Source organism: Salmo salar, chromosome 12 (genome assembly GCF_965601325.2).
Source record: "Salmo salar chromosome 12, fSalSal1, whole genome shotgun sequence".
NCBI classification, from domain to species: Eukaryota; Metazoa; Chordata; class Actinopteri; order Salmoniformes; family Salmonidae; genus Salmo; species Salmo salar.
Genome location: NC_138302.1, coordinates 30,902,488 through 30,917,464, shown reverse-complemented (window position 1 = coordinate 30,917,464; position 14,977 = coordinate 30,902,488). Strand labels below are relative to the sequence as shown.

The following is a 14,977-nucleotide window of genomic DNA, read 5'->3' as shown; positions in this document are numbered from 1 at the left end:
CTGAACAGCATAGAGTATGGGTAAAAGAGAAAACCCACTCCGAAACTCTTTTGGTATTTTTTTTCATTAGTCCACTGACACAGTCCCACAATGCTTTTTCATGTCAGCAGTCAAGTTCACATGCTATTGGACTTTCAAGAAGCAAACGAGTCACCGGTCACATCATCATGACGACACAAAAACCAGATTGTTTTTTTCCCCTTCAAGTTCGGGAGTCTTACATGTGCAGGGACTTCTGTGCCTTGGCAGCCTCCTCCTTGGAGCTGTATCGAACCACAGCGTTTCCCTGGGTCAGGAAGAGGTGGAATGTGATGAGGGGGCCGTGCTGCATGCACAGCGTCCGCAGGGTGGAGCCGTCTATCTGGGGGGTGAGGTTCCTCAGTACCAGCCAGCTACTGGTCCTGTTGGAGCTGTCTGTGCTCCAGGTTGTGCCCTCTGAGAGAAACAGAGAAGAGAACATGATCAGTCAATAGTCAGGTCCACACAAAATATAAAGCAATCATTTTTGGTCAATAACTTGTCTTCTATAGATGACAACATATTTGTATGCATGTTGTCCATTGTTTTGTCTATGGATGTTCTTTTTTGAAAAACGACATATTTGCATTGTCTCATGTAAGCACTTTTACCTCAGTGTGACCTTAGAACTCATGTCAAAATAAGGTCACACAGTTTAGGTTCTCTTTGAAGCCATGACAAAAGTCCTTTAAGTCTTATCTGGTAAGCTGCAAGACTTCAGTTTGACAAAGGCCTCTAACCACAGCGGGGTGTGTATTGCTCCACCTTACTACAGTGAGTGACGAGGGGAGAAGAGCTCAAAACATAGTGGGGGCGAATCACACTCTACAACGAACACACCTAAGAACATTACACGCCTATGTGGTGTTCGACACTATGCTTCTTTAGGTAAATGTGTCAAAAACATTATGTTAGGGTAGGGTGTTGACAAAGCACAAGGCAGTGTAGTGGAACATCTAGGGTCAGCTCAATTCCAGATTCAATGGTTTTCAATGAGCATCAAGTCATGAATTGACTTTAAAAAAATCAAATCTCAAAAACGACTTACTCCAAACCCCTGATCACAGCATTCATTGATTTTCCTCTACTAGGTATATTACCAGGTTTAAGTCTTTCCAGTCTTCTTACAGAGCAACTCCCCCGGTCTATATTTCAGGCTGAGGAGTTGTACTGTGGCATCTCACCTGAGGTGTATGAGCTGCTCCAGCCTTGGGCCAGGCCCAGGGAGTTTCCTCCCCAGGTGGAAGAGGGCTTGGCGGGGTTGGTTAGGCCCGGAGGTGGCCTGGAGGGGGCTGTGTTGTTGCGGGGCCCCTGGGGGACCTTCCACAGCTCGTGGGACAGAGAGGCCTGGGAGGGGTGGGAGATGGGCCCCGGGGACCAGGTGGACTTCATGTCAGATAGTTTACCTGAGAGAGAGGAACCTATGAGATACTGTTGTAGAGATGGAGACCCTCTGTGGAAGCCTATGTTCTATGACAGATTGAGGTAGTTTATGTAGGCCTATAATCTGCTATTAGAAAGATTGTTAGACATCTAACTTTGGGCAGACACAAAGTTTTAAAAAGAAGCCCCACATTAACACTTCAACAATAAACCTCGGCTGCATGGGTTTATATGTTTCATATCGGAGATCGCATTGAGGACTACAGGAAACATGAATGTAAAAACAGAATGCGGGTCACTCAGACATTTAAAAAGGGGACATTTTTCAAGTATTCATAGCAATTCTCAGTGGGTTGCTTAGCGGCAACAAAAATGTCACGTCAACACATGCTTATGAAAAGGGGTCTAGGGCCACAACATTCAAAGTATTTCTTGATTCAAACACTGAAACTTAATTCCATGAGGAGTACAACGCAATCACATCGTGGAGCACTTGATACACCAGCACTGGGTAGTTGGTAGTAGGATTCAATTAGGCAAAGGAAGGACCTATCTACCGTAACACTCAACAAACACAGACCACACACAAACAATAGGATAAAGGTGTGTTGCTATGGTGGTAATTAGGGGAAAGGAGGGGGGTCAAGCATGGGGACCATGGGTCAAGGGGTCAGCATGTCCACATAGGAGGCTGGAAGGGGGGGCTGTGGTCTGTACCTGCACTCTCCTCATCCGGGGAGGACAGACTGAAAGAGCTAGTGTAGCAGCCACTGACTGGCCAGTCCGTGGAGGGGGGCAGAGCACCGTTCTGAGGCGGTGAAGGAGGGGAGGAGCCTAGCCGTGGTGGCCCATTGTTATGGACAGAGGGGGTGGTGGGGAAAGAAACATGTACAACTTGATTTAAAGAAAGTGTATAAATACAATAGGGCCTGTGCTACTGGGTGGCACGGTCACAACAAGTGAGGTAGTACTGTAACCCCTTCAGTGTCATGGAAAGGAATAGGATATAAGCTTAAAGTTGTCAATACAGTGAAATGTCAATACAGTAATACAAGTTAACACCTGTGAGAATCAACAGCAGAGACCTGCCCTGTTAATGAATGTATACAGTCTATTTGACGATCCGGGCATCTTAACAAAGCCAACTAACTCCAGACCCTGTCTCCCTGATAGACCCCCTCCTCACCTCCGCTGCGGTCCCGGAGCAGGTAGCGGTTGACGTCCTGGATGTTGGTGTTGATGGTGGGGCCGCTGGGAACACTTCCTGGGGTCATGTTGGGGTCATTCTCAGGGTCAATGTTCTGCAGGCCCTTCCAGGGCACGCCTGGACAGAACTCTGAGACGACAACATGGAGGACAATACAGTCAGTACATTGGTTATTTAACATTTAAAAACTCACATGTGGTGGGGAACAATTTAAATGTGTTTATCTTTCTAAAATCAAAACAGTTTAGAAGAGTTTTAAATCTATTTTCTTTGTCCTCCATCAGTAAAGTGTGTCAGGATCACGTGTGAAATAAAGTTTGATCTGATTGAAAGGGAGTTAGGAATGTCGGTCTTCTCTACCAACCTGGGGGCCAGTTGATATTTGTTCCGTTGGTGATCTGGTCCTTGGGGCTCTTTCCCGGTCCCTGGCCCCAGCTGTCAGGGGGAACCAGGGGGGAGGTGGGGGACTCAGACCCACCCATCATACTGTAGGGGCTGTAGGAGTCATCCATGTGGGGGGGCTTTCCAGGGGGGCCCAGATTAGAAGCAGCAGAAATGGCACCTAGGAAAAGTCAAAGGAATTCATTAATTAATTTGACATTTAAAATACATACAGTACCAGTCAGAAGTTGACACATCTACTCATTAATGGGTTTTTCTTTATTTTTACTATTTTCTACATTGTAGAATAATTCTCTCAACCAGCTTCATGAGGTAGTCACCTGGAATGCATTTCAATTAACAGGTGTTCCCTGTTAAAAGTTCATTTGCGTTCTTAAAGCGTTTCAGCCAATCAGTTGTGTTGTGACAAGGCAGGGGTGGTATACAAAAGGAAGACCCAGAGTTACCTCTGCTGTAGAGGATAAGTTCATTGTTACCAGCCTCAGAAATTTCAGCCCACTAAGGCACTGCATCGCAGTGCTAGCTGTGCCACAAGAGATCCTGGTTCGAGTACAGGCTCTGTCGCAGACAGCCTCGACCGGCACACAATTGACCCAGCGTCATCCGGGTTAGGGGTGGGTTTGGCCGGCCGGGAAGTCCTTGTCCCATAGCGCTCTAGCAACTCCTGTGGCGGGCCGAGCCCATGCACGCTGACAAGGTCGCCAGGTGTACGTTGTTTCCTCTGACACATTGGTGCGGCTGGCTTCTGGACTAAGCACGCATTCCAGTAGGTATATCTCACTTGTCACCCCCAAAGCCAATTCCTACTTTGGCCGCCTCTCCTTCCAGTTCTCTGCTGCCAATGACTGGAACGAATTACAAAAATCTCTGAAACTGGAAACACTTATCAACCTCACTAGCTTTAAGCACCAGCTGTCAGAGCAGCTCACAGATCACTGCACATAGCCCATCTATAAATAGCCCAAACAACTCCCTCTTCCCCTACTGCATTTATTTAGCTCCTTTGCACCCCAGTATTTCTACTTTGTACACTCATCTGTCAAATCTACCATTAGTGTTTTAATTGCTATATTGTATTTACTTCGCCACAATGGCCTATTTATTGCCTTTACATCCCTTCTCACCTCATTTGCTCAAATTGTATATAGACTTATTTTTCTACTGTATTATTTACTATGTTTGTTTACTCCATGTGTAACTAACTCTGTGGTGTTATATGTGTCGAACTGCTTTGCTTTATCTTGGCCAGGTCGCAATTGTAAATGAGAACTTGTTCTCAACTAGCCTACCTGGTTAAATAAAGGTGAAATAAAATAAAAATATTAAGCAGGCATTGTGTCAAGAAGCAGTGTGGCTTGGCGGTGTTGTGTTTCGGAGGACGCATGGCTCTCAACCTTTGCCTCTCCCGAGTACTTACGGGAGTTGCGGCGATAGGATTAGACTAACTACCAATTGGATACCACGAAATTGAGGAGAAATAGGGATGGAGAAATGGGGATAAAAAAATACATTGCAGCCCAAATGCTTCAAGGTTCAAGTGACAGACACATTGCAAGATCAACTGTTCAGAGAAGACCGTGAATCAGGCCTTCATGCTACGGGGTGGTAATCATTTAGGCAGGTTACCTTCGCTTCCATGGGCACAGGGACTATGGTGGTCTGCTTGAAACATGTAGGTATTACAGACTTGGTCAGGGAGAGGTTGAAAATGTCAGTGAAGACACTTGCCAGTTGGTCCGCTCATGCTTTGAGTACGCATCCTGGTAATCCGTCTGGCCCTGCATTTTTGTGAATATGACCCGTTTAAAAGTCTTGCTCACGTCGCCTACCGAACATCTGGTGCTCTCATGCATACTTCAGTGTTACTTGCCTCAATGGGAGCATAAAATATATTTAGCTCATCTGTTGCCTGTAATCCATGGCTTCTGGATGGGATATGTAAATACGGTCACTGTGGGGACGACGTAGTCGATGCACTTGCCGATGACTTCGGAGGTATACTCCTCAATGCCATTGGATGAATCCCGGAACATATTCCAGTCTGTGCTAGCAAAACAGTCCTATAGCGTAGCATCCGCTTCATCTGACCACATCCATATTGAGCGAGTCACTGGTACTTCCTGCTTTAGTTTTTGCTTGTAAGCAGAAGGATAGAATTATGGTCAGATTTGCCAAATGGAGGGCAGGGGAGAGCTTTGTATGCATCTCTGTGTGTGGAGTAAAGGTGGTCTACAGTTTTTTTCCCTCTGGTTGCGCTGGTTTTCCTCTAGTGACATGCTGGTAGAAATGAGTTAAAACGGATTTTAGTTTGCCTGCATTAAAGTACCCAGCCACTAGGAGCGCCGCTTCTGGATGAGCATTTTCTTGTTTGCTTATGGCCTTATACAGTTGCTTGAGTGTGGTATTAGTGCCAGCATCGGTTTGTGGTGGTAAATAGACACCCATATAGATGAGAACTCTTGGTAGATAGTGTGGTATACAGCTTATCATAAGGTACTCTAACCTCAGGCGAGTAATACCTTGAGACTTCTTTAATATTAGACATCGCGCACTAGCTGTTATTGACAAAGGCACACACCCTCACCCCTCGTCTTACCAGACGTAGCTTCTTGTCCTGCCGGTGCATGGAAAATCCCGACAGCTCTATATTATCCGTTTCGTCGTTCAGCCCCGACTCGGTGAAACATATTACAGTTTTTAGTGTCCCATTGGTAGGATAACTTTGACCGTAGGTCATCAATTTTATTTTCCAATCATTGCACGTTGGCCAATAGAATGGAATGGGGGTTTACTCACTCGCCTACGAATTCTCAGAATGCTGCCCGACCCCCGCCTCCTTTTTCTCAGGCTTTTCTTCACGTAAATGACAAGGCTTTGGGCCTGTTGCTGAGAAAGTAGTATATCCTTCGCGACAGATATGTTAAAGGATAAAGCTTCTTCCAGTTCGAGGTGAGTAAATCGCTATTCTGATGTCATTTTTCGGTCATAAGAGACGGTAGCAGCAACATTATGTACAAAACAGGTTAAAAAATAAGTTAAATGCAAAAAAACAAACAAATAGCACAGTTGGTTAGGAGCACGTAAAACGTCAGCCATCCTCTCCGGCTCCATTCTACTTACTACAATGACACAACACACCTCCAGGCTGTGTAAGGGCTATTTGACGAAGGAGGAGAGTGATGCATCAGATGACCTGGCCTCCACAATCACCTGACCTCAACCCAATTGAGATGGTTTGAGATGAGTTGGACTGCAGAGTGAAGGAAAAGCAGCCAACAAGTGCTCAGCATATGTGGGAACTCCTTCAAGACTGTTGGAATAGCATTCCAGGGGAAGCTGGTTGAGAGAATGCCAAGCGTGTGCAAAGTTGTCATCAAGGCAAAGGGTGGCTTCTTTGAAGAATCTCAAATATAATAACATATTTTTGATTTGTTTAACACGTTTTTGCTTACTACATGATTCCATGTGTTATTTCATAGTTTGTCTTCACTATTATTCTATAATGCGGAAAATAGTAAAAATAAAGAAAAACCCTTGAATGAGTAGGTGTCCCCAAACTTTTGACTGGTACTGTATATAGATGTCTCAGCCACTGGCGTACAAAAATACATAAATGACAATCAGAGGCTTAAAAACATGACAAAGTAAGAGTGGTTGTCAGTGTTGCTCTTAGTGGAGTATGGAGGGCAAAAGGAACACTGGGTCGCAAGGATACATCCAGATTAATAGCAACACGAGACATCATTTGAGAAATAGATATGGATTTAAATAGTCATTTTAAATGTCAGACACTAAAGAGAAACAATTGATTTCATACTAAATACTTCCAGTTGAGATTTCCCACACCGTTTTATCACTGAGATGTGTGGAAACATACAAAAGCATTCGAGTAAAGACGCCTGTTTACTGGTGCAAGTTGATTACTATAAGAAGGGCAGAAGAGCAGCTTGATGTTCACGCTACAGTGGGAGAGGTTAGGGGATGTGGTGTTTGTGGCTCACACGTTATATTTCCAGTGTTAACGTGTCTGTTGTGAGTGACAGAAACCCAGAGAATGTCTGTGTTGGCTGAGAGAGTTGGTGTGAAATACTTTAATGTTATTCAGAGCGAGTCAACTGAAAGTCACTATTTCTTAAAAGAAAGCGACTAAGTGAGCAGCAAACCCAATTTTGCTATCGAGAAGACTAATAGATTGATTTCTTATTTGACAGCGTGTATATTTATTGCCCCTTGAGGGAAAAACAGAATTGAATGGGACTTTGTCATACAGTTCCTAGTGTTCCTCCTACCGTGCTTATTGAGGTTGGCCTCCATGTGGGAGGAGTTTCCAGAGAGGCTGTCCATGGAGTTGGGGTGGGTCCACTGGGACAGACGGGACTGGGGCTGGGGAGGCTCCTTCATGGACAGGCCCCCCACCTCCATGCAGTTTACATTCATGTTTGGATTGAGTCCAGCTAAGAGAGAAAAAAAATCTAACATTGAATACACAGCTCAACACAAACCAGATAGATAAAGTAGGACATTGCAGGGACTTATACTGACGTATATAAGGCTTACTAGTTATACAAACAGCTTGTTTGTGAGATGTAGCGAGAGCGTAGGGGCTGAAGGAGTGCGTGTGTGAGTGACAGTGTGCATGTAGGACCTGTGTGCTGGACTCACAGAGGGGGTAGGGGCTGTAGGAATTGGGAGAAGAATGCGGCTCTTTGGTGTGCAGGTCGGAGAGGCCCGGAGCCTGGGGGTGGCCTGGGAACGAGTCCAGGGCTGATTTGCCTTGGCCGGGGTGCAGGCCGGAGGAGGAGTGAGAGCCGGGGGGCTGCTGCTTCATCAGCAGGGCCTGGTACAGCTGACGCTGGTGCTGTTGGATCTGCTGCTGCATGTTATTGATTGTACGTGCAACCTGGGGGAGGGGGGCGAGAGAGCGAGTAAGAGAGAAAGAGGGGGACAAAGGAGAGAGAAAGAGTGTGGGGGCATAAGGTTACAATGACCAAGTCAGACCGTGGCATGACTCCTACAATCAGCACCTCATCAACAGTCACTTTATCTGGTGGGAAGACTGCCTTTAGTGCAGCGGTTCCCAAACTAGGGTTCTATGAAAATGGGGTCAGGTTTGTCTCTCAAAATCATTGTAAATGTGTTTAACCTTAAAAATCTAAATGATTCAAAATCTAAAAGTATAAATTCAACCAGAGTGCCTTTAGGTCGTGGGAAAAGGCCGCACTTGACCATTGCAATCATTCTCACGGCCAATGAATAAGAAACCACACTATAGCAGAGACTGATGTTACCAACCGCAATCAACATGGTGAAAACAATGTGTGGGGAAGCAGAGGCACAGAAAATCACATCAATACCTTTGTCAGATAACACTGAATTGATGCTATAGCTAGCAATCAACAGGAAACTGACAAAGACTCAAACTCCCCACCTTATTCTCTCCAAATGGACGTTAGCCGTGAGGGCCGAGATGCATTTTGTCAGGGGATGCTATTCCCGACATATAGTTCTGTCTCACGATTCCCGAGCATGAAACAGCACGAGTGATGTTAAGCGTGGCGATATTGACGAAAAACTGATTCCACTCTTATGAATGAGTCTCCCTCTACCATATGGACGCATTGTATGATACAACCACTGAGTTATAATAGGTACACCGAAAGCAACTGGCGGCAAAAGAGGTGAGCGCAGACCTCTGATATGCAGCAGGTAACTTCGATTGTAAAATACATTGCGCGCGCCTGTTCACAAAACTGTGTGGCGATATGGGATCAGAGCATGACAATGTTCCATTTCACGCCGAGGCTTGGTGGTTATCGAGGGGGAGTGTTGGAAAGATTTTTTTGAATTAAGAGGAATTGTCATTTGCAATGGATGTAAAAACAGACTTTCATGAAAATAAAACGTGTCTCCTTGCCTATGTAACAGACATATTTGATATTTGGGAAACTGAACGCAATCATGCAGGGCAAATACAAAAAGAAATGATACAGATGAGTGACCAAATCAGCCAAATCCGTTTGTGATCCTGGCTCAGTTGACATATCGGTAAGTGAAAAGGAACAGCTGATGGAGCTGTGACCGTATGTTGCAGACAACGCATTCACAGGTCACTATTGAGGAGTTTTGGTTCCTGACAAAAAGGAATACAGTGTCGCCTCCCTCCGAGCATTAGAACTCATAGCACGCCCATTCAGCGCTCTCGTCTGCATTAAAAAACTAATCTCTCTCCTGTCACATCCAACCTGGATCGATGAGGTGCGCACTGTGGACCACGCCCCTTGACTTTGAGAAGCTCAGACGCGACATGTATCAAGTACACCCATATCATTAGTGGTGGTGAGATAAGATCAATGACGTCAGACAAATTTGTAATTGACTCTCACAGCCCCACATGAAAAAGTACTTGATGGCGAGTTGAGAATAACAATCAGAAATACGGTTAGAATGTTTTGCAATTGACTGCCATAGCCCCAATTAAAAAAAGTAAACATTGGCTGTTAACCACATGGTTGGGGTCATGAGAATTTTCAGATATCAAAACGGGGTCGTGTGCCAAAAGCATTCGGGAACCCCCTGCTTTAGTGTCTTATCACAGATTATTTTAAACAAGTTCCACATTTGCAAGAAAAAAAAAAGGAACCAACCACACAAACAACGGACTTCCGTAACTACTTCTCCATCCATACAGTCTAGAGAAATAACACGTTGCACAAACCGGAAATGCTTTTGTCAAACACATTTCTCCTGCAACTTTCAGTAACCATATCCGGTCTATTTCAACACTCACACACAATACAATGTATAGCTACGGTATTATAGATTTTTTTTTTTTTAAATCGTCATTTTTTACTTTATGTCAATGATCAAAACATGTGTAAAGTGATTGCATATGTTGTAGCTTAGACCCTATTTGATATAATATTTGGTGTTTGAGTTGTGCCCTGCCATTGGTTGAGACGCCATGCTCTTCAACACAGCGTGGATGTTCTAAAATGGGAATACATTTGACATGGCAACTTTCAAAATGGTAGCACAAACATGGTTGGAGGTCCACACATCAGAATGTTGACTTGAATGGGAATATCAGTTTTACATTATACTGTTAGTCTTCCATAGGAAACCTATTGAAAAAAAACCAAATAATAGAACAGACATTTATGTTCACATTCGACGGTGGGTGGACCAGCGGCCATCTTTGTCGTAGTAATTGGAAGTAAACGTTTCAATTCAAATGTCAATGATGTACCAGCTAAATTGCACCGGTTTGAAGGGATATGTCCATTCTGTTTCTATGATTGAAATTACACACACCCTGTTTCTCAATCGATTGCGGGCACAGCTAAAACCTCTGACGTCAAATAGGGTCAAAGCTACAACATATTCGGAAATGCAACAAACAAAAAAAATCGGAGTTCATGCGGTTTTAGATCAACGACGGTAAAGGAACATTTTTTTTGTATACTTTACATTTTTCAAGAAATTATAAAATAGTTTGCAAGCGTTTAAATGATATCAAACTCAACGGTTTATCTTCTCCAGTGATGAAGACATGGATGTAGGTAGGGTGGGGTATGCAAAATGGGTCAACTTTGAGGACCTCCATCTTCTCACTTTCTGACCACTTGTACCATGGGCAAATATGTATGGAAAGTTTAGTTCAAAATCAAAAGGAGTGCGGTCAAAAAGTGATTGAAATCAAATGGAACGAGACAGAGGGTCACACACAGAGATGAGAATGTATTGGGGTTGAAACAGGGGCCTCTTACTTGCTGCTCTTGTTGTCTGATGGGACCGGAGACGTTGCGCTGAGCTTGCATCATCTGCTGCTGGATTTGTAAACGCTGGTACGCCTAGAAACACACACACAGAGAGTGCGAGCGCGAGAGAAAGAGAGATGGAAGAGAGAGGCAACGCGAGAGAGGGAGACAAAGAGAGAAAGGGTCATCATCTTATCCAGGGTACCCCTGAGGGTGTCCATAAAATAAATACAATAAGAATAGCCCATCCTGCCTGGTTCGATTAGTACGAACCCTGTTTCTAATGCAGACCGGCCCATCCTGCCTGGTTCGGCTAGTACGAACCCTGTTTCTAATGCAGACCGGCCCATCCTGCCTGGTTCGGCTAGTACGAACCCTGTTTCTAATGCAGACCGGCCCATCCTGCCTGGTTCGGCTAGTACGAACCCTGTTTCTAATGCAGACCGGCCCATCCTGCCTGGTTCGGCTAGTACGAACCCTGTTTCTAATGCAGACCAGCCCATCCTGCCTGGTTCGGCTAGTACGAACCCTGTTTCTAATGCAGACCGGCCCATCCTGTCTGGTTCGATTAGTACGAACCCTGTTTCTAATGCAGACCGGCCCATCCTGCCTGGTTCGATTAGTACGAACCCTGTTTCTAATGCAGACCGGCCCAGCCTGTCTGGTTCTGTTAGTACGAACCCTGTTCTAATGCAGACCAGCCCATCCTGCCTGGTTCGGCTAGTACGAACCCTGTTTCTAATGCAGACCGGCCCATCCTGCCTGGTTCGATTAGTACGAACCCTGTTTCTAATGCAGACCGGCCCATCCTGCCTGGTTCTGATTAGTACGAACCCTGTTTCTAATGCAGACCGGCCCATCCTGTCTGGTTCTGTTAGTACGAACCCTGTTTCTAATGCAGACCGGCCCATCCTGTCTGGTTCTGTTAGTACGAACCCTGTTTCTAATGCAGACCGGCCCATCCTGCCTGGTTCGGCTAGTACGAACCCTGTTTCTAATGCAGACCGGCCCATCCTGCCTGGTTCGGCTAGTACGAACCCTGTTTCTAATGCAGACCGGCCCATCCTGCCTGGTTCGGCTAGTACGAACCCTGTTTCTAATGCAGACCGGCCCATCCTGCCTGGTTCGGCTAGTACGAACCCTGTTTCTAATGCAGACAGGGGCCTTTGGCTTTCACTCACCATTTGCAGTTGCTGAAGTTGGTACAACAGGGTCATTTGTTGAGGGTTTATTGGTGAGGTTAAAAGTGCAGGGTTCAGACCAATGTTTTTTGCAGCAAACTGCAAGAGCTGTGCTTGAACCTGGAGGGGAGGACAAGGTGATAGAGAGAGGAGATGAGAGTTGGTCAGAACACCTCAAAATATCTTCAAACAGAGTAAAGGAGTCATGAGGAGAGCCTGGGGGACAGAAAACGAGGTGGTGTGTGTGCGGAGAGAAACTTGGCTGAGGTATAGTGTATGCATGTGTGTGTGTGTGTACCTGAGGGGTGAGAAACTGAGGCACTTGAGCGCGTAGACTAGGCTGGGAGGAGCCGAGAGGCGGCACTGGCGGCTGAGGAGGCTGCTGCATGGCCCGGGATAGTGCTGCTCCACTACTGCCCAACATTCCACTCTGCATCTACACACACACACACACACACACACACAAGAGAGGAAATGACTAAATGTCAATAAGAGTTGACATGGCAATCACTCAACCCACTCATTCCCTACAGACAGCCGATGAATAGGATGTCCCTCAATACACAACTCTGGTATTTGCTCACAGTCTCAGAGAAACCACAAACAAAGACACTACTCTAGTGATCAGCTTATTTCTCCACCACTTTCCAAATCATCCAGGGTCCATTTGAAAGAAAATAGTTGAAAACCTAAGGTCTACCTTATCGAACCACTTACCAATACTGGAGAAACTGGCACATTTGGAGTGCATTCAGTTGGATTAAATGGTGATCGTGATTAAATGATAGTGCTCTTTAAATGCCTCCCGCAATATGCCAATAAAGGAAAATGGGACACAGGTCACGTAAAGAGAATTTTGTTCAGTGTCAGGCAAGAAGTTGTTCAATTCAATACTGTTATGACAGAGTTACAATGCTTTGTTGGGCTTTCAAGGACTCTTATTTTCTATTCAATATCAATGGGCTCTCCATGCAAGGTTACTGACGTAACGACACTTGAGACAGAGTGGTGGCAAGCTGAATGGAATTCTCAACTACATCCAAAGTGTTTTCTCGAGGCCCCTCTATTCTCCAGCTCCTGGCAATGGGTTCGCGTGTGTGTGTGTGAGTCATGTAAGCATAATGTGTGTGTGGGTGCTACTGTATACAGTAAATGTGTTTGTGGGTGTTAGTGTATAGCTAAACTCAGCAAAAAAAGAAACGGCCCTTTTCAGGACCCTGTCTTTCAAAGATAAACCCTTTACAATGAAGATCTGTGAAGTTAACTTCATTGGGATAGGTGGCAGTATTTTCACATCCGGATGAAAAGCGCACCCAAAGTAAACTGCCTGTTTCTCAGGCCGAGAAGCTCGGATATGCATATAATTGGTAGATTTCGATAGAGTGTTTTCTAAAGTTTCTAAAACTGTTAAAATTATGTCTGTGAGTAAAACAGAACTGATATGACAGGCAAAACCCCGAGGACAAACCACCCCCCCCCCCCAAAAAAAAATTCTGCTTGCCACTGTTTTCAATGGCTAGAACTTTAATTATAAGCCCAAGTCCTCCCAAATTGCTTCCACTAGATGTCAACAGTCTTTAGAAAGAGTTTCAGGCTGGTTTTTAGAAAAATGACCCGGAAATTTTAGTTTTTCTAGGTGGCTCCCCTTTTGGCTTTAGTGTTTCCAAGCGCGTGGAAGAAAGCGCGTTCCTTGTTGTTTATCTCCAGGAAAGACAATAACGATTCTCCGTCTTAAATTGTATCGTTTATTTGCGTATTAGGATACCTAAGGAATGATTGTAAACGTTGTTTGACTTGTTTGGAAAAGTTCATTAGTAACGTTTGGGATTCATTTTGTATGCATTTTGACGGAGGGAAACTGAGTGGATTATTGACTGATGCGCACCAGCTAAACTGAGTTTTTATGGATATAAAAAATAACATTATTGAACAAAAGGACCATTTGTGATGTAAATAGGACCTATTGGAGTGCCAACAGAAGAAGATCAAAAGGTAAGGCATTTTTTATATCGCTATTTCTGACTTTCGTGTCGCCACCTGCCTGGTTGAAAATTATTGTTATGCATGTATGTGCTGGGCGCTGTCCTCAGATAATCGCATGATGTGCTTTCGCCGTACAGCCTTTTTGAAATCTGACACCTTGGCTGGATTAACAAGAAGTTAAGCTTTATTTTGACATATATTTACAATTCTGTAGTTTGAATTTGGTGCCTGCACTTTCAATGGATTTTGGTCAGGTGGGACGCTACCGTCCCACCTATCCTAGAGAAGTTAAACACTGTTTCCCATGCTTGTTCAATGAACCATAAATAATTCATGAACATGCACCTGTGGAACGGTCGTTAAGACACTAACAGCTTACAGATGGTAGGCAATTATGGTCACAGTTATGAAAACTTAGGACACTAAAGAGGCTTTTCTACTGACTCTGAAAAACACCAAAAGAAAGATGCCCAGGGTCCCTGCTCATCTGCGTGAACATGCCTTAGGCATGCTGCAAGGAGGCATGGGAACTGCAGATGTGGCCAGGGCAATACATTGCAATGTCCATACTGTGAGACGCCTAAGACAATGCTACAGGGAGACAGGACGGACAGCTGATCGTTCTCGCAGTGGCAGACCACGTGTAACACCTGCACAGGATCGGTACATCCGAACATCACACCTGCGGGAAAGGTACAGGATGGCAACAACAACTGCTCGAGTTACACCAGGAATGCACAATCCCTCCATCAGTGCTCAGACTGTCTGCAATAGGCTGTTGTAAGGCAGGTCTACCAGACATCACTGGCAACAACATCACCTATGGGCACAAACCCACCATCGCTGGACCAGACAGTACTGGAAAAAAAGTGCTCTTCACTGACGAGTTGCGGTTTTGTCTCACCATGGGTGATGGTCGGATTCGCGGTTATCGTTGAAGGAATGCGCGTTACACCGAGGCCTGTACTCTGGAGCGGGATCGATTTGGAGGTGGAGGGTCCGTCATGGTCTGGGGTGGTGTGTCACAGCATCATCGGACTGAGCTT

At 45.1% G+C, this 14,977-nt stretch overlaps 1 protein-coding gene across 3 annotated transcripts in view; it reads right to left on the bottom strand.

Moving 5' to 3' along the window:
• Positions 1 to 14,977, bottom strand: part of LOC106564661 (trinucleotide repeat-containing gene 6C protein) — a 74,932-nt gene that overhangs the window by 8,550 nt on the left and 51,405 nt on the right. For 2 of the 3 annotated variants that reach the window (XM_082958819.1, XM_082958820.1), the window contains 10 exons: positions 12,247 to 12,384; positions 11,949 to 12,068; positions 10,777 to 10,860; positions 7,673 to 7,910; positions 7,300 to 7,464; positions 2,973 to 3,170; positions 2,588 to 2,737; positions 2,119 to 2,235; positions 1,203 to 1,424; positions 222 to 435 (listed from right to left, as the gene is read on the bottom strand). In XM_082958819.1, the coding sequence (XP_082814945.1) occupies positions 222 to 435; positions 1,203 to 1,424; positions 2,119 to 2,235; positions 2,588 to 2,737; positions 2,973 to 3,170; positions 7,300 to 7,464; positions 7,673 to 7,910; positions 10,777 to 10,860; positions 11,949 to 12,068; positions 12,247 to 12,384 (1,646 nt within the window). The remainder of the gene's footprint in view (positions 1 to 221; positions 436 to 1,202; positions 1,425 to 2,118; positions 2,236 to 2,587; positions 2,738 to 2,972; positions 3,171 to 7,299; positions 7,465 to 7,672; positions 7,911 to 10,776; positions 10,861 to 11,948; positions 12,069 to 12,246; positions 12,385 to 14,977) is intronic. The other variant, XM_014130854.3, reaches the window with a different exon arrangement.